Source organism: Balaenoptera musculus, chromosome 14 (genome assembly GCF_009873245.2).
Source record: "Balaenoptera musculus isolate JJ_BM4_2016_0621 chromosome 14, mBalMus1.pri.v3, whole genome shotgun sequence".
NCBI lineage: Eukaryota > Metazoa > Chordata > Mammalia > Artiodactyla > Balaenopteridae > Balaenoptera > Balaenoptera musculus.
Window position 1 is genome coordinate 9,899,145 of NC_045798.1, and position 23,375 is coordinate 9,922,519.

The following is a 23,375-nucleotide window of genomic DNA, read 5'->3' on the forward strand; positions in this document are numbered from 1 at the left end:
GGGTCTGAAAAGAAGCAAAGCTTCTTTAGTTCACGTCGTGTGCTTGGTAATTAGCCTTGGAGTAACAAATGTTATCCGCACCAGCGCAGCTCCGTGCCAAGTACCAAAACCGCATTTTGCAGCTGATTCCAGTGAGAAGTTTCTGACCCGAAGCAGTTCAATATTAGGCCCCAAAGACCACAGTCATCCTGTATAAAACAACAGATTGTTCATCTCTTCCTGGGCTTCTTTAATGCAGTAAGAATTCAAAATCCAGATTAAAAACCAACTGCAGAGCCCCTTTCGGGCTCTCGTAAGCTTTCAGAATTACATTGAGAGACTACTCGATGTTCATGAAAAGTATACTAGCTAAAATGATGCTGAAATGGTTTTGGCCTCTTAAAGTACAGCTTTCAAAATTCATGTCTGATAGAAACTGCTATCGTAAATGACAGCATTCCGGGGAGGGCACGTGAGTTTCAGGGATGCAAGAAGAAGGGTTACCATCAAGTGGTAAATGGTTACCACTACCTTTAAAAAATACAAAGAGGATGTAAAGGAGTTGATTGTGACATTAATCAGGATAAAGAGGCCACACTCCCCGTCCCCCACAAAAAAAGTAAAAAATAAGTCTTATATAACTTCCCTTAAGTCTCCTAATGCACAAATGCAAAGAATGTTTTTTGCATGCTGCAGGCTGACCACAGTACTGCATTTGCGGGGAGGAAATCAACTTCACATCACAGAGGAGACACTCAGCTTTGGCTCTGGGGTAAAACTCAGGGTTCCTAAAGGGAAAGGCTTTTCTCCCTATTACGACTTCACTCTGTCATTTAAAAATTTTAACTTTAAAAGCCACATCTGTTGCAGAATTCTAGGACTCCCATTTCAGGAATTTTCACGAGCAAGAATGAGGACTGGCCAGCAGCAGAGGCCTGCCAGAGAACAATTGGTGCCTTCCTAAACTTGCTTCAGGTGTTGGCCAGGTCTCTGGGTAGTTGAGATGTCCCCCAGCACCACGGAAGAGCAGGAGCTGGGTCTTAAGAAATTCCTGAAAAATTTCCCTTCTACTGCCAAGAAGTAACACAGCAGAATGACCACGACATAAATCAGCTTTATCCTGGAGAAAACAAAATAGCTTTCCTCAAATGTTTTAAAAGTGACTTTCCATTTTTAGATAAGCCCATGGACTTTATCACAACAAGCTAAAATCTGCCACCAGCCCAAGCAACGTGGCATCGTGCAGAGCAGCCAAATCTTATGGATAGTATTTGTAGCTTGTGTATCCCGACTGCACTAGGAGAGGGGTTTCCAAGTGATGACAGAAGGTTGTTCATTTGTGATTTGCCAAGTTCTCCATATTCTACTGGCTGACTGTTTAAATCACTTTCTCAGCCCTTCTGATGAGTACAACTTCACTGCGCAAGCAGGGAGCGGGGAGTTGCTTCAGTGCTTTTTCTTACATGGTGGATCCTTAACAAGTCACATTTATGACAGTTTCCAAAAATAAAACAACCTCAGCTCGGTGTAGGGCCTGGAATAAAGTCTCAGGTGTAGAAATTGACTGCTTTTAGTTTTCAAAAGAATTGTGTGCCTGGGTCTTCTCCTAACCCAAGCTTCCAAATTCAGAGAATTTTCCCTATTCTGTATCTGGTTCAGCTACTTTTTCTTAGATTATTCAGGTATACAAGCTCCCAAGCAAATATCAACCAGAGAGACACAGATTTCACACGGGGCAGAATCATTTCAAAGTTTGGTTATTTTAATGCAATTTCATTGTTCAAGGTAGTATGGATACGTTAAGTGGTTCATTTCCATCCTGTAGGAAACACTAACAGCTTCTACCTTATGTAATTTTGTCAAATTCAAACATGACTCGTTGACCATTTAAAAAAACATTTTCTTTACATAGCTTGACAAGATTTTTTTTCTGGAACATTTTTTTAAACCTTCAAGTAGTTTGGAAACATTTGCCTATTTGCTCATTCCTCTGGGCACAGCCTTTCAGAGCATTTATCCCACCTATACTGAAAATCTCTGTTCTCCCAGCTGGTGGTACGGCCGCTTGGTGGAGGTGATCATAGAGAAATGAGCAAGCAAGCTTTGTCAACTACTTCTAATTCTCTTAATTAGTATGCTGCGATCCACCCCAGCTTCTGCAAGGTCAGACATGCAAGACAAGTACTTGGCCAAAAAAAGCAGGATTCTAACTAGTGTAAAAATAGATTTTAAATAAAATAGAATCTCTATAGGAAAGAGAATTAAGTTAGCTTCCCATTCCCACTCTTGCTTTAGGATATCTGTATATATAAGTGCAAGGGGGACTTATGGATTTGGTTTGCCCTAAGAAAAAATTGAGAATGTCTGAGTACATTCATGTTGCAAAGTTACAGGGAAGGTTCTTTGGGAAATGCTGCGGCACATCCCACAGAAGTGGATGGTGATTAGCGATACAGTTGGTGTGCGAACAAATAACGTGCAAAATGTTTAGGTCAAAGAGGATGAGGCCTAATGATAGGCTAAGAACCAATTCTGAAGTGTGATAATTTGAAAACCTTGGCTAATTATAAAAACAGGAAAGAAAACCCATCATTTAACACTATGTCTTGTTAACCTACCCAGCTACCTCTTTTGGAAGCGAAATTCCAACACGGGTCTTACTTTGATTTTGCTTAATTACCACACATTACGAATTTTTTTTTTTTGACATTTCTGTTTCGAGAAAAAGTACACAGCCCCTCTGTTGGCCCACACAAGCATTACATGACTGTTTTAAAGGGGCCTCTGTTAAAATTCTAATTTTTGGATTTAGCAGCAGCCTTTTGGATATACCTTGAAGGCATAATTGAAAATCTGCCCAAGCTCCCTTTAGCCGCAACCTGAACACACAGCCCAATCTTTTGTAAACACTCAGAAAATACTGATCCCAGCAAAATACAGCCAGCCAGTCAGAGGCCTCACTCTGCCTTTTCACATGGATGATAAATCTGCCTGCTTATTCTTGCTGGACGCTAGGAAATCCATTCTGAGACTGGAGTCTCAGAGCAAACATTTAGCCTCCTTCTCTGAGGTACATAATGAGCTGTGGAGGCATCAAAAATAAACAAAGTGGGGACATCACCATTTTTCCTACACTGGGTCCACTCAGTCTGCTCGGGGCTGTTTGTTTTTCCTGGCTAGGCCTGGAGCAAGAGGAGATGGCGGCTGGTGACAAGCCAGTGCCAGGTTTACAGACCCAGCCTCTTTTCATGTAACATTTGACCAATTATTCAATTCCCTGGAGGCAGGGAGGGATGCCAATGCTAATGCTAGGGAATTTTCATAAATCCTCAGTGGCCATGGAGAACCTCTCTCTCAAGCAGCTGCTATGACCTCAGGCAGGTTTGGTGCTTTAAGGATAGTTACCTTTGAGGGGACACAAAAAAATTCAACCTCTTAAAGTGACTCCAGAACTGAACGTCTAATACACCAACTCAATAAAAACAACAGAAAAATGCACAGCAGAGTTGGGGCATCTATCAAGTAGGAAGGCAAAATGGTCATTAGAACGTCTGAGGTCAGTGAACTATTACGGTTGAAAAAAGCAGCCACCTTTGAAAACACTGCCCGTTTCCCTCAGCTCTACTAGCTGTCAGCCCTCTAACGTTCGTTACACCACACGCTAGCAAATGAAAGATCCGAACAACTGAGACTTGATCCTCACTTATACTTATTCAGGGTCCACCCTCACATTTAGCTGAAGGCCCCAGCACACCCTTGCTGTGCCAGGGAAAACAGTCTCAAGGACATGTGTTTCTCTGAAGGTCACTTGCCCCTCTTGCTGCGGCCCTTCCTGGAGGACAGCTTCCCGCTGCCCCCCGAAGACGGGGGGCTTGAGGCCGAGGCCATGGCAATGTTGATCTGTCCCTCCTGGATTTCCTGCCGGGTCTCAGCGGGCAGGTGGTTGATCTTCTGCTGCGTCTCCAGGTAGAACATGACGTCCCGCAGCTGCTCCTGGATCTCAGTGATCTGCAGGTCCTTCTGGTCGCAGGCCTCCTTTAACACCCTCTCCTCTTCCTTCAGCTTGTTCTGCAGGAGGACTTGGTTGGCTCGCAAACACTTGTTCATTTCCTGCTCCTCTTTGAGCTCTGTGGTGAGTTTGGCCACTTTCGTGTTTAGCTGAGTGCACCTTTTACAAAACAAAGGAAGACAGAGCACGTTTTTCATTTGCTGACACAGTCCCCTTTCTGCTCTGGGATTGAACAGAGGAGCCATGACCTCAGAAGCCAGTTAGGGCAGACCCCTCCCTCCCATGGCGGGGGGACTGGTTTGCTGCCACTGCAACAGCTACGTAAAACAAGAATTTTGCTCTAGTTAACTCGTGTAGCCTCAGGACAATTTTTTTTTTTTTTTTTAAGGATCAGAAAATTTTCAATAGCAGAAACTATTCTGTGATTCATGGTAAAACTTCTACTGCTTCTCTGTTTTGTTTACATGGGTGGCTTAAGAGATGATAGCTGTGATAAAGAAGTTATGAGGAAAAGTGACATTCTTAAAGAGTCAAGTACTCTGATCTCACTGCATTTGCTGGAGAAGAGTTTTCAAGAATAGGGAGTGCCTTACTGATGCTCAATCTTACTCACAAAGAATGACAAATTAAAACACCACTTGAGATACATTTTTATGTATCAGAATGCCAAAGAGCTCAGATGTGGGAAAAGGGGGTACTCCCACACGCTGGTACTAGAGTGTGAACTGGCACAAACTCCTTGGAAGTCAACTTGACACCATCTATGAAAATCAAAATTTCACCTGCCCTTTCACATAGCTATTCTACTTCCAGGAATTTATCCTATAAAGTAAATATACTCAGGACTGCACTAAATAACAAATGCAGAAAGATGCTTATTGCAACATTGTTTATAGTAGTGTGAGACTTGAAACAACTTACATGTCCATCAAGGGGAACTGGTTAAAATTATTATGGGACCTTCATATGATGTTACAAAGATCAGAATAGATCTAGATGTGCCAGTACAAAAAAAAAAAAAATCTCCAGAACAGAATATTTTACCAAATAGAATACCTAATATTATTCAAGTTTTGTAGAAAAAAGATGTATGTGAGAGGTTTACACAGGTACAGCAAAAGATCTAGACCAACAAATATTCACTGGTACCATTAATAATGGTTACCTCTAGATAGCAAGATTTGGGGGTGAAAGAAAACTTCCAGTTTTAACTTTTAAATTCTTTGGAACAGTTCAATTTGTTAGGGTGCTGAAAGTATAGAAGAATTTTTGATTTGTATTTCTATTAATGTAGTGTTGTTTTCACAGCAGTTAAAAACACCTTTGCTGAAGAGTTCCTCTGGAACCATACAGTGGTCATAGCTGCACAACACTGTGAGCTGCATACTTAAAACGGCAGAATCTACGTTACATAGATTTTACCCCCCAATCCCCCCACACAAACGACTAAAAATATCCAACTATTTGCAATGAGGGAAAACAGGTGAAAGGTATACAGGAATTCTTTGCACTATCTTTGCAACCTTTTTGTAAAACTAAATTTATCCCAAGACTAAAAAAAAAAACAACAAAAAAACTTCTTAAGGGACAATTATCCCCCTTAAATTATTTTTTATCCATTTGTCTGGAGTAAAAAAATCCAATTATTTTTGCGAGTATAACTTAAACTAGAAAGGTAGTTTCAATCAGTAGCAATTATCTTCCCAAATAACAGTAGTAGAGTCTGTTCTTGCCATGCTGTTGATGAGTTTTTTGCTCCATGTTCAACATCTTTGGCCTGTAATTCCCGACCAAGGCCAGAACGCATGCCATCTTCAGCTTAAACGTGAATCTCTTTCCTAACTGCCATTTCTCAGCCACCATGGTTCAGAGACGCTCTGGGCACAAGGAAGTTGCTTTCTACAGGCCAAAATGGAAGATACTTGCATGTAGCGTGAGTACAGACATCAGGAGAGAGTCCTGCATTCCACATGGCATCCATCTGGCGTGAAACACTGAATTTTTTAGTAAACAGGAAGTCACAGTAGGTTTGCTCCATATATGGGGAGAGCCCCGAAAACTTGGTGATACACACTTGACAATGAGAGTGTGTCCATGGGTATAAAGGAGATTATCTGTTTATGGAACCTGTTAGAATAAAAAAAGCTAATTAAAAGAACAGGCCAGTTATACCTACTTTCTTTCCACAGACTGCTTTTCTTTCAGGAGATCATTTAGTCTGTGCTCCAAATTATCACATTTCTCAATTGTTTCTTTAAATTTGGTCTTCATGTTGTTAATCTGAAAGAGCAAACAGAGATCAGTTTCACTTCACAAAGACAAAGCTGTGTGGCCTTTGGGGCTAAGGTCACAATTTTTTTTTTCCAATTACCTGTCTTTAACTTTGACAAACCAAACTTGGAAAAGGTGAGACCATTATCTGAAAGAATTTCTGCAATAGGAATAAAAATTTTGAGAAATCCTTTTTTTCTTACCATTTCTCTAAACCAGGATGAAGAGGGCCAAGAGCTACTGAAATGTTGAGTGAAACTGCCAGAAGGTAAAGAAAGAGCTTCAGGCTGTAGAGCAGGAGATGATTTATCAGAGGCCAGACCAGAACCTCCCATTCTTTTTTTTTAAGTTGAAGTGTAGCTGATGATATTGTGTAATATTGTGTTAGTTTCAGGTGTACAGCAAAGTGATTCATATATATATATTTCAGATTATTTCCATTATAGGTTATTACAAGACATTTGAGTATTGTTCCCTGTGTTATACAGTAAATCCTTGTTGCTTTCTATTTCATATATAGTAGTATCTGTTAATCTCATACTGCCCTTCCTTTCCCCTTTGGTAAACATAAGTTTGTTTTCTGTGTCTGTGAGTCTGTTTCTGTTTTGTAGATTCATCTGTATTATTTTTTAGATTTGGATATAAGTGATACCATATATTTGTCTTTCTGTCTGACTTACTTTTAGTTTGATAATCTCTAGGTCCATCCATGTTGCTGCAAGTGGCATTATTTCATTCTTTTTTTTTTTTTTTTTTAAGAATTTCACTTTTATTTATTTATTTATTTATTTGTGGCTGTGTTGGGTCTTTGTTTCTGTGCGAGGGCTCTCTCCAGTTGTGGCAAGCGGGGGCCACTCTTCATCGCGGTGCGCGGGCCTCTCACTATTGCGGCCTCTCTTGTTGCGGGGCACAGGCTCCAGACGCGCAGGCTCAGTAGTTGTGGCGCACGGGCTTAGTTGCTCCGCGGCATGTGGGATCTTCCCAGACCAGGGCTCGAACCTGTGTCCCCTGCATTGGCAGGCAGATTCTCAAACACTGCGCCACCAGGGAAGCCCTATTTCATTCTTTTTTATGGCTGAGTAATATTCCATTGCATATATATACCACATCTTCTTTACCCATTTATCTGTGGATGGACATTTAGGTTTCTTCCATGTCTTAGCTACTGTAAACAGTGCTGCTATGAACACTGGGGTGCATTTTTCTTTTCAAATTAGTTTTCGTCTTTTCTGAATATATGCCCAGGAGTGGGATTGCAGGATCATATGGTAGTTCTGTTTTTAGTTTTTTAAGGAACCTCCATACTGTCTTCCATAGTGACTGCACCAATTTACATTCCCATCAACAGTGTAGGAGGGCAGAATCTCCAATTCTTAACTGACCACTGTTTTTTAACTCTTGAGATCATATTCTAAAAGTTACACTTGACCCTTGAACAACGTGGGGTCTCAGCCCTCCTTGAAGTCGAAAATCTGAGTATAACTTTATTGTCGGCCCTCCGTATCCATGGTTCTGCATCTGTGGATTCAACCATTTGCGGATCCTGCAGTACTGTAGCAGGTATCCACTGAAAAAAATCCACATATAAGTGGATCTGTGCAGTTGAAATCCATGCTTTTAAGTGACAATTGTATTATCCAAATAATCTGAAGTTACTTGTAACAGGTGATTCTGTTTGGTGCTTTTTTCCGTCCAAATTCACTATTAATTTTCTCATGTACTGTGAAGCCATATGGAACATAAGCAGTTCTTATTTTGAGTTTATATAAAGGCAATTTACAGAGAGAATTCAAATTACATTGTCTTAAAAACTTAAGAGAAATTAAAAATTCTGGTGTATTATGTGTCAGATGGCAGCAATCCTAGCAAGGAGTCTGTAGAAGTCTAGTTATGTAGACACTGGATTCACACAGGTGTTAAGATCTACAGACTTGGGAAACACCTCAACTCCACTTGTCTAAGGACATAGGAAGACAGGTGGATCATGAGGTAATAATAATAGGAAACAGAAGTGACTGAGAATTTAAATCCTATGGCCCAGGCTCTGGCTAGGTGTTTTATAGGTAGTATCTCATTTATTCTTTATAACAAGCCTATGACTTAGGTATGTAAACTTTTTACAGAAACTGAGGCTTAGAGAAAGGTGAGGCAATACACTCCAAGGTCACCCAGCTCGAGTGACATGGGTCCAAGATTGGACCCCCAAGTCTGGGTCCAAAGCCAAGTTCTAAAACTCTCTCTGCACTATACGGGAGGCCAAAGCTCTATAGCAAAGGAAAACTGACCTCTTGGCAAGATTTAAACTCTTAGCAGAGATCCATGATGCATGCAACATCCATCACGCCAGAAAAAGGGCCACTACTTTTAACGCTTTCTTTTTAAACATTTGCTACGGCTCGCCTAACAGGTCTCTAACAGCACTGCTCCCTCTTTTTTAAAATAAGAAATTAACTGTTTTGTAGAAATTAACTTTAGAGCCAACGTCATTAAGTTGGAAGAACATGCAATTAAAGAGAGATTTCTAAAAGTTCCTCTATGTCATAAAAATAAAAATAGCTTTCAAGTTGCTCTCATTCTATTTGGTATTAATTTTCTCCTCAATATTGTTTTAAAATAAGACCACTAGATCCTTTTGACATTTTCTCTTAAACTGACTCCTGTCAGTTTAGGGAAATTGGAAAGGACAGAAATGACCGTCAAAAGGAACCAAACTGTCTGTTTTGGTCACTAAAGACAGTAAGCTAAACACATTTAAATCAAGATGAAAAATATCTAGTAACCTCAAAAAGGTTTCCAATATTGCTAGAGACAAATGTTACAATGGCTTAAATTAGTGTTTGTTTTTTTAAAATTTATTTTTTATTTATTTTTATTTTTGGCTGCACTGGGTCTTCGTTGCTGCGTGCGGGCTTTCTCTAGTTGCGGTGAGTGGGGGCTACTCTTCATTGCGGTGCATGGGCTTCTCTTGTGGCGGAGCATGGGCTCTAGGCACGCAGGCTTCAGTAGTTGTAGCACACAGGCTCAGTAGTTGTGGCTCGCAGGCTCTCGAGCGCAGGGTCAGTAGTTGTGGCGCACAAGCTTAGTTGCTCCGCAGCATGTGGGATCTTCCCGGACCAGGGCTTGAACCCGTGTCCCCTGCATTGGCAGGCGGGTTCTTAAGTACTGCGCCACCAGGGAAGTCCTAAATTAGTGGTTTTTTTTTTTTTTAAACATAAACATTTTTTAAAAATTAATTAATTAATTAACTAATTTATGGCTGTGTTGGGTCTTCGTTTCTGTGCGAGGGCTTTCTCTAGTTGCGGCAAGTGGGGGCCACTCTTCATCGTGGTGCGCGGGCCTCTCATTATTGCGGCCTCTCTTGTTGCGGAGCGCAGGCTCCTGACGCGCAGGCTCAGTAATTGTGGCTCACGGGCCCAGTTGCTCCACGGCATGTGGGTTCTTCCCAGACCAGGGCCCGAACCCGTGTCCCCTGCATTGGCAGGCAGATTCTCAACCGCTGCGCCACCAGGGAAGCCCTAAATTAGTGGTTTTAAAAGCACTTCTGACCATTAGCCCTCAGTACGAAACACTTAGTACACACACACACACACACACCCTGATACAAAAGTTGCACAAAACAATATTAAATGTGATACACTCTGACATCTACCCTATGCTGTCTAATAAAAATGCCAGTTGTGGCCACCAAACTCAGTTCACAATCCACACCTGGAAAAACAGCAATTTCTATATGGAGCTAGAGGTTTAAAAAGAAAAGAGGTATCTTTAGGGGAATGCACCTGTACTGATGGCCTACTCTATGCTCTTATACATGGCCCCACTAAAACTATGAACCTTCAAGTGGGTACGAGCTTCATTTTCCAGAACAGACTCTGCTCACATACTACAGCAATTGTACTACCTAAGGCATCGGGGGACTGGAATAGTATTATAATTGAAGTCCACAGTGAATTTCAATCTTCAGCTCCTCCCCTCCCCCACATTAACTTTTTAGGAGGCCCATGACCAAGAATCTCTGCCAGTGAAACGCACGGTTACTGTTTCTCCCTGCATGTGCTCTACTGCTGGAGGTGCCAACGGACAGAGGACTGGTCAAAAGGAGGACAGCAGCAGGAACAAAAGGCTTGCATCACCCATTAACTTACGGATAAGTGACATTTTTTACTAGAAAACAAAATATCCTTTTCGAGCTTTTTATTTAGGGCTGCCCTTGCCTCTACCTTATCCCTACCTAAAAGTAGACCCAAGTTTCACATTTTTAGCTTCCCTGCCCCTTGACTTGCTTTCCATGGGCATGTGTTAGGGAATGCAGTTAATCCTAAGGAATCTTAAAAGGCAGAGAGAATCCTGAGCTTAGCTCTCAAGGGTCTGCACAAAGCACTTTAGGTGGTCACGCTGGTATAGCCCGTAGAAAAACCCAATAGTGAGGCTGCGTGGAGTTGCCAGTGCTCCTCCCTGGGAGCCCCAAACTTGACACCAAGTGGCAGCGACCTCTGCTCTGACTTGTGAGGGCCATCAGACGCACCTCCTTCCGCATGGACTCCAACCAAGCCCTATTCAGAACAGTATGTCAAGTGACCTGAAGCCCCTCTGGAAAGGCACTTCTATTGCTTAGAAGGTTCCTGTAAGAATTTCATCATGAACTTTTCACCAAAGATAATTTTAAAGCTGGTGTTAAGCCTTAATGAAAAAACCCTGATTTCTCCTCATTTGTAGGCATACTCAGAAACCGGTGCCCATGGGCCTGGCATAAAGTGAAAGCTTGGCCCTGCCTGCTAAGCTCCACGATTACACCAGCTACCACTGAGGTGAGCCCCAAACCCGGCTCTGCATTCCCCCCATCTGAGGGCCCAGATGCTGGTGAGGATTCGCAAAGTTATGAAAATAATCACTTTAAAAATAATCGTTTAAGTCAATCATTTAAAAAAATTTAGAAGCCTTTACTTAACACTAAGGGAATCACTGAATTATGAACATTGTCTCTAGGTCCTGGTAATGGTTCCCAGGGCCCTAGCTATACACGAACACTCAGGCGCTCACTGGTTTTCAAAGTCCCTGGTCTGGAACCCTCAGGGTTCCCTGTACATGCTGGAGCCAAAGGGAAAACCAAGCAGGTGGAGCTCTGGGCCACTATGGGCCGGGTTTCCACCAAAATCACATCGCTTTTCTCTTCTATCCATCCGAGTAGTGAATGGCCTTTTCTTTAAAGCATTATTTTGTTAAATTTTCAAGACTACTGCCCTAGACCAATAAGGTGCCATGATGACCACTTCAGCATCTCTGCCTAATTTTATTCCCTTCAGTTTCAAAGCACCATCTTGTTGCCTCAGGAGCCCATATTCAGCTCCCCAAAGCAGCTGTTCCCAAGTTGACAAACCAACTGGCTGACTGAAAGTACAAACCCTCATGCACATACTTCTGTTTTTTAAATGGAATTGCACAAGGCACTAGAAAACCTGATTGAAGTTAACAAACAAACAACATCCCAACCTCAAAATACCAAAATACCAAGCCTTTAAGTCCAAGGTTTCTTTTGTTTCAGGTACGTAGCAAGTATTTTATTTCTTCCTTAACTTAGTATAGTATAGGGCTCAGCAAAAAATAGTGTGTAGGGCTCAGCACACAATAAAATCTTCTTGATTTACTAATCCTAGGTGAGAATATATGTCTGCTCCCCTGCTCCTTTTAAATTATGCTTAGTTGATTACATTTGCAATAGTGTATTTCTGTCTTTTCCTTTTCCTCTTTTTGACTAACTTCATTCTCATTGTGGTCTACAATTTCTTGTTCCCTGATACGACCTTCTGGGGCTAAGTCTCTAGCATAATGACAAGTCAGGTTTACTACTTCTCCTTGGAAACTTGACGTAGAGTTAGGTTACTGGGGTGAGCCAACTGATTCCAAATCTTTTCTTTTTTCTACCCCTTACTAGCCCCCAGCTTTGTTGAGATTTAACCGACATCTAACAAAGGTTTCTTTTTAGAGGTAAACCAGTTCTCTACCTATAGATGAGACTGAGAAGGAAGACTCTCTAAGATTCCTTTTTCCCTGTACTCTTCCTTCTCCCACCCAACATCAGGCTGTCCTAGCATGTGGCATTTCAGCAGTCACCAAACCAGAAACTTACTTCCTCTGCTGTGTCCTTCTCTATCCGAACTATCTTGTTTTCCCAGTAGATTCGTTGAGACTCCAGCTGGCTCGTTAGTAAATATGAATACTACAAAAACAGAGAATGAACACCAAAACATAAGTCACAGTTGTCAGTCTCTGAAATTCAATTAAAACCTGACTTTTAATGACCTGCAGAAGATTAAGAGGAACATTCAGAATGTATATTACACCTTGGTTCCACTCTACTCAATAAACTAGGGGAACACAGAGATGACAATTACACTTTGGTCCTCTGGGGGCTTACAATCTACAGGGACAAACAGAGAAATGTACAATTAAAAAAACCCTTAAGTTTCTGTTTAAGCTGACTTCAAGAAGAACTACATGGTTTTAAACCAAAGTGTAACTCAAATCAGCTCATCCATCTGCCCCCTCCAGGAAGCTGTCCCTGTCACTCCCAGCCCTGGGTTAATTGCCTCTCTCGGCTCCCACGACACTGTGCCTATCATTAACAGCACTTATGACATTAGCACTTAATCACCGGTTTGCCTGCCTCTCTCCTTCTGAACTCTTTGAAAGCAAGGATTATATCTTTATTTTTGTACCCCCAGTGCCTGGCACATTTTGGATGTCAAGAAATGTTTGCTGCCTGAGTGCATGAATGAATGAACAGTGCTGTGTAACTACAGAGAAAGGATAGATGGCTTATGACAGTAGGATCCGGTAGGACTTCTGAGAGAAGGTGAGATTTGAGAGGACTCTTGACACACAGACAGGAGGAGGAGACAGATTCCAGAGAACTAACAAGATGTGAGCTGCGGATGTTTAGACTTGCTTCAGAGATGAAGTGAGACCAATGAGGCTGGGGTGTAGGGTATGGAGAGATGGGGCCTATGGAAGGCTCTGGGGTATGATATCGAGAAATAAGAGCCAAGGAGTGGCAAGATCACGTCTGCATTCTGGAAAGACCATTCCAGGAGACTGGAAGAGATCTAATCATGTTTGCAGGCCAGAGAAGAGAATGAAAGAGCAACAGAAAGAAAGGACAATTGGAAGAATGTACGTGTGTGTGTCACTAGAATGTATGCTCCATAAGGGCAGGGAGTCAATAAATGCTGAGTTCCCAGCACATGGAAGAGTGGCTAACAGATGGCAACCCTCAATAAGTATTCATTGAATGAACATACTTAATTTGGAAGAGTTACTAAAAACTTAACATTAAAAATTTGAATTTTTGGGGGGGACTTCCCTGGTGGTCCAGTGGTTAAGAATCCACCTCCCAGTGCAGGGGACGCGGGTTCGATCCCTGGTCGGGGAACTAAGATCCCACATGCCGCGGGGCAACTAAGCCCACGAGTGCTGCAACTACTGAGCCCGCGCACTCTGGAGCCCGCGCACCACAACTGGAAAGAAGCCCTCCCGCCGTAACGAAAGATCCTGCATGCCACAACTGAGACCCGATGCAGCCAAAAATAAAAATAAATAAATAAATAAATATTAAAAAAAAAAAAAGATTTGAATTTTTTTCACATCAATACAATTTATTAATGGTAACATCAGCTCTATTTTAGGCCATTCCACTGACCTTAAAAGTCTAGAGATGAGCATGTTTTCAAATGTCCACTTCCTCCCAAGATTAAGGTATTTGTTTTTAAAGTAATCATTTTGAAATTTATAAAATAGGACTGATGTTAAACTTTTCCTTCCTTAATATAAAATTTACACATCAATTTTATAGTAGATGGAGTTTACTGCTATGAGAAAAATCAGACTGTGGTAATTTTATTGCTTCTTCAATTATATGAATACCCTAAAAATGGCTTTATCTATATAAGGGTCCAATTCATAAAAGCCAGCCCAATATATGGGAAAAAGCTTCTCAGCATGGAAAGATGCTATTGGGGTTAACTCATCCTGACCAAGTTTGCTCAATTTCCAACTGCTACTGTGATGCCGACAGGAAGATTTTTTTGTTTTATATAACTTTTTTTTTCAAGAATATATTTTATTTTATTTTTTATTTTTTGGCCATACCGTGCAGCATGTGGGATCTTAGTTCCCCGACAAGGGATCGAACCCGTGCCCCCTGCAGTGGAAGCGTGGAGTCCTAACCACTGGACCACCAGGGAATCCCCCCCCAACAGGAAGATTCTTGACTTCCAGCTTTATCACAGCTATTGAGGACAACACTAATACTGAACTTGAGACAACCAGGAACATGACACTGAAGGTAATAAGGCTCAGTGAAACTTAGATTTTCAAAGAAGAAAATCAGATGGAATAAAAATATTTTTATAATCCTTCAGAGCCACACAGATCTTTAAAACAAAAGCTAACATGCAGGGCATATGGCAAAATTAAAAGCCCGAACAACCTTTCAAGTTAGAGTAGTAAAAAGCAGTACACATAGGTATTCAGTAATTATTAATAAAATATCTTACCTCTAACTGTAAGGCATCTATTTTCTCCTCCTGGCAAGTATCACCCTCACATTCATACTGTACTATCTTTCCATCTGTTTTACTTGCAACCAGTCGATGGACATAATTATCTAAAGAAAAGAATGAGTCAACCAAGGCATGTTTCTTCAGAATGAAAAGGGTCTCCATAAGCCTTTAACTTTGACAAAATTTTGTTTTTACAGATCCAAATTAAATGCCTTGCAATATTTCTTTAAAAGTGGGTTAAATCATTTGAATTAAAAAAAAAAGAGTGAGAGGGCAGAGTGTAAGTATTAACTCTCTTTATCCTGTGCAATGCAGGCCATTCAAAGGAAATAGTGCCCTATGGGGCACCATGAGAACTGGAGTTTGCCACAGCTGTCAGGAAGATTTCAAGCTGTGAGAGCAAGGGGAGAGGTTCTGACGGAGACGTTTTCAGACAGAATGAATCCAAATTAGAAAATGGGAGTGGTGTTCACCTCCAGCATAGTCCCAGACTCGATGGTTGGTGAGCTGCATGGCATATGTGTGCTGGGTCTCCTCGAAGTGCTTATAGGCGTGTCGACTCACATACCGTCCACATCCTATGTGGCCACATATTAAACAAATCCACAGGTTCTGCCGAGAAGGAGGTAAGATCCTAATTAGTTACATAAAAACACATGACCTGGTCCACTGGGGTGGAAAGGGGAGAGCCTGACACAGGATGAGGTTTAGAGTTGTTTCTACAGGAGTTCTGAATAAGTATGTTTAAAACCCAACAAGCAAGGATGCTTTTAGGGGTCAATTAGTTTTTCGCTCTGGATTCTGTGGAACTCTATGTAAATAGCAAGAAAAAATAATCACAATTTATCAACAAAAGTCTAGGCGTTTTCAAAGGCCAAAGAATGAAACCATAAAGTATTTTGTGTAGGAGTAAAATAGTTTGTGTATTTATATTTTTTGCCTGACCCTGGACAAAAAGAAAAAAAAAAAAATCAGTCTCAAAAAGAATTGAAAAGAATTTACGCCACACTGGGCAGAAGAAAACCCCAGACAATTGAAGCCGCGTGCGTTATTCTTTCCCACCACTTGTTACTTACTTCCTGAACGCCACACTCGAAACACTTATTTTCTTCTACTGGCTCTGGTGTTTGACAATATCGGCAAACAGGGCACCTATAAAGGACACCAAAAAAAAATTAATACAGATTAAATATAAAAGACAGCTGTCACAGAACCCAAAAGTCAAAAATGCAATTGTATATCCTCCCTCTCTTATATAATAGTTTTAAGTTTATCGTAATTAAGGACATCATTCAAAAGACAAATGCTTTCAAGCTATTCTCAAACAAAATGAAAAAAAAACACACAAAATCTTTTTTTTTTAATTTATTTATTATTTATTTATTTATTTTTGGCTGCGTTGGGTCTTTGTTGCTGCGTGTGGGCTTTCTCTAGTTGCTGCGAGTGGGGGCTACTCTTTGTTGCGGTGCACGGGCTTCTCTTGTTGCGGAGCACCGGCTCTAGGAGCGCGGACTTCAGTAGTTGTGGCATGCGGGCTCAGTAGTTGTGGCTTACGGGCTCTAGAGTGCAGGCTCAGTAGTTGTGGCGCACGGGCTTAGTTGCTCCACGGCATGTGGGATCTTCCCGGACCAGGGCTCGAACCCGTGTCCCCTGCATTGGCAGGCGGATTCTTAAGCATTGCGCCACCAGGGAAGTCCCACAAAATCTTGATAAAGCTGAGGATAAGGGAAAAATCTTGATCTGCCTCATATCTTTCTCCACTCTTCTGTCTAAAGCTTACGTAATCAAAGAACTAAATATTTATAAGTTAGAATTAGAGACTTGAGACGAGTTGTTAATTTTGTTTCACGTCTGGCTAACCACAACATATTTTTACTTCAATCTACCTTATCCCCAACTTCTCAAAGTTTTAAATCATCCAAAATGTACCCTGTCCTCTCAAGGTTGCTCCTAAGAGTTGAAACTAAATTCTGTAGTAAATTTCACTAAAAAAAAAAAAAAGTTAATGTACTTCATGAAACACATACAACATTTTATCATACAATGAATTTCATCTGGAAAAAGATACCAGTGCTCGGTGAGTACTAAAGTTTCAATTTACAAAAAGCCAATAAAAACGGCACAGAAGCCAAACTCATAGATACACAGAGCAGAAAGGTGGCTACCAGGGGCTGGGAAAAGGGGGAAACAGGGAGATGTTGGTCAAGAGGTACAAACTTTCAGTTATGCAAGATGAGTAAGTTCTAGAGAACTGGTATACATCAATGTTGACTATAATTGACAATATTGTACTGTGTTCTTAAAATTTACTAAGAGGGTGGAGCTTGGTTGGTCTCACGACAAAAAAAAAAGAAAAGTAAAAACAAAAAGGGAAAACGGTAAAGGTGTGAAGTGATGGATATGCTGACTTGCTTGGCTGTGGTGAGTGTTTTACAGTGTTGATGTATATCGGGTCATCTAGTTGTACACCTTAAATATATACAATTTTTGATTGTCAATTATACCTCAATAAAAATGAAAAAAAAATTGAAAAAAATCCATTAACCCTTATACTCAAGACAAAGTAATGCTAAGTACCAGTCACGAATATTTGTGGCCAATGGGCAAAAATGACAGAAAGTAGGTGATAGTTGAGGCTAAGTGAACTGGCACCAAGAAGAAAGAATGTTCAAGATATAACTAGTATCAGTTTGTTACCCTACTGAATAGATAAAACCAAGAAATGGAAATAAGCAGGAAGAACACTAAGTTCTTATCACAGATAAAGGACTATGTTTCCCAAGAGAAAGCTAAAGGATTTAGTCTGTCTCTTTCTTTAGTGCCAAAAGAGAAGACAGGACAAACTTGAAGAAGTAACAAAAGTGGCAGCTAGGGACTTCCCGGGTGGCCCAGTGGTTAAGAATCCACCTGCCAATGCAGGGGACATGGGTTTGAGCCCTGGCCGGGGAAGATCCCACATGCTGCGGAGCAACTAAGCCCATGCACCACAACTACTGAGCCTGCGCTCTAGAGCCCACGAGCCACAACTACTGAAGCCCACGTGCCTAGAGCCCGTGCTCCGCAACAAGAGAAGCCACCGCAATGAGAAGCCCGTGCACCACAACAAAGAGTAGCCGCCGCTCGCCACAACTAGAGAAAGCCCGCGCACAGCAACGAAGACCCAATGCAGCCAAAAATAAATAATAAATAAATAAATAAATGTATTAAAAAAAAAAGTGGCAGCTAGGATGCCACAAGCAGTCTTGTCAAAAGTAGGAACTAGCTCTGTGTCATCAGTTCAGTCTTTGTGGCAGCTGTGGTAGTGGTGGGATAAGAAAACAGCAAACGAATTCTGAAATCTAATTTTCTATACTGTGCCAAAATGATCTTTCCGAAATGTATGATCCTGAGGATAAAAAGGAAAAAGGGGGGAAAATTATAAAAATAAACTTATCTGTACTATACAATTAGCACTCTATGATATACCATCTCATCTGTCTATTAAAAAATAACAGTTCATTCAATTCTTCCTGCCTTCCCTTCAAAAATAATTTTGAGTTGTAATCTTATTTTCCTGAGGAGATATTTGGGGAAATCCTCTCAGAATGTCCTTCCCTGACAAAAAACCACCCTTCGTGACCTGGTACCAAGACCGCCTTCTGTAAGCAGCCCTTCCAGACCACCCCAGCGGGGGAGCTGGCTCTCTCTCATCTCTATCTCGAATTGTATGCACACATGTATGTGTGACTCTCCCTTAGCAGATCAATGTTCCTGAGGAGGGTCTGTGTTTGTTTCTCTCCCCCTCAGCACATAGCACTGTACTGTGCACATAGAGAGGCTCAAAACCCACTTGCTGAAGGCACGGTATGGTTTTGAGGGCAGCTGCCCGGTGGGTTGAATTCTGGACCCAGTTCTGGCATTCGTTCTCTGTCATGACACTTTGAGCATGCTAATTTTCACCTCTGGGCCTCTGTCTCCTCCTCTATAAAATGAGGAGGTTGGACAAGATGGTCCCTGAGGAAACTTCCAACTTGAAAATGCTATGGTTTTACAAAAATTAACTTGTACGGAAAGTAAAATTGGAGTGGCAGGAAACAAAGAAGCATCCAGAACTTAAACGGTGTAGCAGATGGACACAAGATACAGACAGACACTTTATGCAACACAAACATCTCAGCGTGGCTTTACTCAAGGCAAATTTAAGCCTGGACAATTCTCTGAAGAACCCTCAAATGATACCCCAGAATTGACCAAGGACTCTACAGAACTGGGGCAAGATTCTTCTCCAGGTAAACAAGCCATGGAAAAGCCAGGGTCTATTTGCTCAGAGATATTTACTGAGCTCCTCCTATGCACCACGCCTCCTGCTAAGTGTGAGCGGCACCGCAGGGAACAGCCAGCCAGGGCCCCTGCTCTGTAAAGCTGACCACGTGGGGGCAGAGAACAGAGACTCCTGTGGACGTTCGCCCCTCCTTATTCCTGGGCTTTGGAAGGTGATTTCCCCCTTCCCGTGCACACCCCCTCCCCTATACTGCCTTCTCGCCGGTTCCACTGTTCACCTGGCTAACTCCTATTCATTCTCCCTGAGATGCTGCCTCTCAGACAGCCCTGGCTGTGTCAGGGCCCTATTCTCTAGTCACAATGCTGCAACGCTGCTCCTCTGTAACACTTGCAATGGCTGTAATTTCACATTTATTTGTGTGATTATTTGATTCTGCACCTTCCTCTCTGTACTGGGAAACCCACGAGGCCAGTGTCTGAAGGCCACGAGGCCTTTCTAGCTAAGGCCCACAATGCAGTTTGCAAAGGGAGCAGCAACCTCTGACTGAAAAAAAAAAAAAAAGTACAGGTTACACCTCAGTTCTTTGTCTGCACAATGCCACCGTACAAATAGGGCCTCTGTTGCACTGGGAAACAGGAGACATGGGCGTGTGTGTGCCTCATACTCAGTGACTACTGTTACTACTGGCCACCGAGCCATCAACAACATGATAAATCCAAAACGTCAGATTGCTGTAGCCCAGCACTCTTTGATAAGAAAGCCAAAGTAAAGAGTAGACATAAAGTGCAGGTGATAAACAAGATTTTACACCTGGATGTCATTTTAGCATGAGAGCCTCAAAGCTAAACTTCCCCCCCCCCCCACCTCATTTTCTGGCTCTTCGAAGGAAAGAACAATTCATGCTGCTTTGGGACATTCCGTAAGGATTCAGAATTGGCATACTAAAAGGGACCTGGTCTAGGAATGCTGATCCTCACGTGAACTGAGGAAAGCAAAGAAGAAACACAGAAGGCCCTTCTATGTGACCTCTTCACCATCGTGGTACCCAGGTTTATAAAGTCAAATACTTGGAGTGGTTCATTTTGGGGGGCGGCTGTTCTTAATTCTGGGAAAGGGTAATAATGAGCTTTGACAGGGTAGGGGGGTGACCTCCTGCACTCACGTTGTGTCATCCCAGCGCTGCAGACACTGGCTGTGGAAGCTGTGGTTACATAAGGTGGTGAGAATGCCGTTCACGGACTCGTCCATGCGCTCCAGACACACTGTGCACTTGGGGAGCTCCGTTAGGTCCATCACAGGGAGGCTGGCACCCTACAGGGAAACATCTCGAATAAGCCTCACTTGTCATCCACGGGTTCTAATTTTTTTTTTTTTTTTAAAGCAACAGTTTTCCTGTTGCTTTTTGACTGCTGGCAGGATGTTCTCAATATTGCTTTATGAAAATAAACTGGTAAGATTTTCATCCATGCAACAAATATTAATTAAGCACCTCCTACAGTCCCAGCACTGTGCTAGGCACTATGGATACAGTGGCGAACAAAGCAGACAAGGATGCCTGCCCTCACAGAGCTGACATTCTAGGAAGGGAGACTGCTGCCAGAATCTTCTGTTACCAGACTCCTTGCTCTAACTCTGAATGGCCATGACTATACTAGAACACAAAGGAATAAAAGCAGGAGAACAGGAGTGTATCTGAATGATTTTTCCACAGAGTAAATTAAAACTTGACACTTTCCACTAAGTGCTAACAGTATCAACAACAGTGATTTTATTTATTTATTCATTTAGCACATACTTATTAATTCCCTGCTATGTGTGCCAGACACTGTTCTAGGTGTGGGACAGTGGTGAGCAAAAACAGATTCAGTAAGTCCCAGAAAACAAAGTCTGTCCCTGTCCTCACAGAGCTTAGACTTCTAGTAGAGAGAGATACAAAATTCAAACATTTTAAAAAGTATAATTACCTATGGTTATAACTGCTATGAAAGAACAGGGTGTGAAATAGTGGGCATAACAATCTAGGTGGTCAAGAAAGGCACCTCTAACACAGCGGTGTCTGACCCAAGCCCTGCCAACTGTGGGACTATTGAGGCAAAGGTAAGGCGTACAAATAAGGACACACTGAGAAAAGTCACATTAATCTACGGTCCCTGAAGAGAAGATATTTACAGGAAATCTCTCAAGAAGCCGTGTTCATTTAGAGAAAGGAATTTCTAAAACTGAGGCCTTGCCCAGCAACTGGCAAAAGGGAAGACTGATTTTATCCTTTGCCAATTTTTATTTTACCTAATCTAATGACAGAACAATCTAATCAGAACTTATTCCTATCAAGCTGAATTCAAGGTAAAAAGACCTTTAGGGCTACTTTAAAAGAAAGGAAATATTAAAAGCATAACCGAGCTGGATCTACTACTTTATAAAATGATTCAAACGGCACGTATTATAGGAAAGCTTCCCATGGAGGGTGGGAGATCAGAGGAATCATAAATTGCTATCAAAACAGAATCAAAAATCAGGACGAGGATTAAGGGTTAATATTTCAAACAAAAACATTTCTTTTAGGCTCCAGGCAATGTTTCATCCATCTGGAATAGATACATATTCAATTTCAACAACACAGATAATATCCTTTTTTAAAAAAAATACTTTGGACAATTTTTAAAAATTGAGATAAAATTCACATATATAAAATTTGCCAGTTTAAAGTGGTTTTTAGTATATTCACAAGGCTGTGCAACCATCACACCACCATCTAATTCCAGAACATTTCTATCACCCCCAAAAGAAACCTTGTTCTTGTTAGCAGTCACTCCTCACTTCTCTCTCCCCCAGCCTCTGGCAACTAATCTATTTTCTGTCTCTATGGACTGGCCTATTCTGGACATTTCCACAGATATCTTAACTTTCAACTTTATACCATTCTGATATGTTTATATCAAATATAAGAATTATTCACACTTACATCTTCAGATTTCAGTACTTCAGCCCTCTCCACATAGACCAGCTGGCAAACATCATCTTCTATTGAGTTGAACTGGCGGCCATTGCATGCCATGTAAAAACTATCTGCATCGGCCTAGGTGAACCAGTGGGGAAAAGGAAAAAGTTAAGAGAGATATCCTGAAAACGTGCTTTCTATTCAAGATACATGGCTTCAATTATTCTGTTCTTCAGCTTTTAAAAGTTATACTTAGGAGAGAAGGCAACCGCCAAAAGTAACATCTATGGCAGCAGGTTCACAGGCTAACTGTACCCTGCAGGTCAATATCCTACATCTCTACAATTTTTCCTGATACGTGATAGTCTTACTGGAACTAGCAGAAGATACTGAAGTGCAATAAACTGACAGCTACTACAATTTTAATACATATTCAACCAACAATGGTCAACGTTTCCCTTGATATCATTTTTTTTCTTTCTTCTTTTTTTTTGCCTCTAGTCAGCACTTTCACAGCCACTGAAGTCAAGCCTATTTGGAACCAAATCATAAGCAATGATTGTTACAGAAGAGCTTTTTTTTTTTCCCCCAGCCACACCACATGGCTTGCGGGATCTTAGTTCCCCACCCAGGGATTGAACCCGGGCCCCTGGCAGTGAAAGCACTGAGTCTTAACCACTGGACTGCCAGGGAATTCCCTACAGAAGAGCTTTTTAAAACAAATGTCAGCATCTATGTGAGAAAAAATAGAGGACCAGTGGAACTGGTATGGAGTGAAAAGCCAATTCCTTCTTTTCAATAAACCCAGTAATAATAATAATAGTAATATATGATAGATAAGGATCCTATCAGGAGGTTTTAAGCAACTAGTGTGTAACACCAAAAGCAAAACTTCTGGCCAAGGTCAAGAGGTCCAAGATGAACCAGCCTTTAAAATACTAACAATATTGTTCCCTTGGAGTGGAAGACAGATAAAATCAGGGGAAACAGTCCCCTGTAGGTAAAGCTGCAAAGGCACAGGTGCATTTGTGAATACGGACACAAGTAAATCAAATCTTCCAGTCTAGCCTTAATAGAAAGTAACAAAGAGACAATTCCAGCTTTTAAAACTCAGCAATTTTTAGAGGCAGCTGAGAGGCCAAGGCTTATCTGGGTTTCACGCTCACACAGGCATCAGCCCAAAGATAGGAAGTTGTGTGCTTTGGCCTCACCAGTGTAGACAAGCTGCCTGAAGAGAGGAAGGGTGTTCTGCAAAAGGAAATGCCGCACTATCAACCTCAAGGACGAGATTCAAGCTGTACCAGGCAAAACCAGTCCTGGCCGTCTACCCTCATACGGTCTGAATCTTACAGCCACTTT

At 41.6% G+C, this 23,375-nt stretch overlaps 1 protein-coding gene across 2 annotated transcripts in view; it reads right to left on the minus strand.

Moving 5' to 3' along the window:
• Positions 1-1,720: 1,720 nt before the first annotated feature.
• The window catches only part of LOC118879877 (BRCA1 associated protein), a 30,973-nt gene continuing 9,318 nt past the window's right edge, over positions 1,721-23,375 (minus strand). The window contains exons 5-12 of one of the 2 annotated variants that reach the window (XM_036823026.1): positions 22,041-22,154; positions 20,241-20,389; positions 15,894-15,969; positions 15,291-15,429; positions 14,812-14,921; positions 12,387-12,476; positions 6,165-6,268; positions 1,721-4,147 (exon numbers count right to left, since the gene is read on the minus strand). In XM_036823026.1, coding sequence (XP_036678921.1) covers positions 3,784-4,147; positions 6,165-6,268; positions 12,387-12,476; positions 14,812-14,921; positions 15,291-15,429; positions 15,894-15,969; positions 20,241-20,389; positions 22,041-22,154 — 1,146 coding nt within the window. In that variant the 3' untranslated portion in view covers positions 1,721-3,783. The remainder of the gene's footprint in view (positions 4,148-6,164; positions 6,269-12,386; positions 12,477-14,811; positions 14,922-15,290; positions 15,430-15,893; positions 15,970-20,240; positions 20,390-22,040; positions 22,155-23,375) is intronic. The other variant, XM_036823027.1, reaches the window with a different exon arrangement.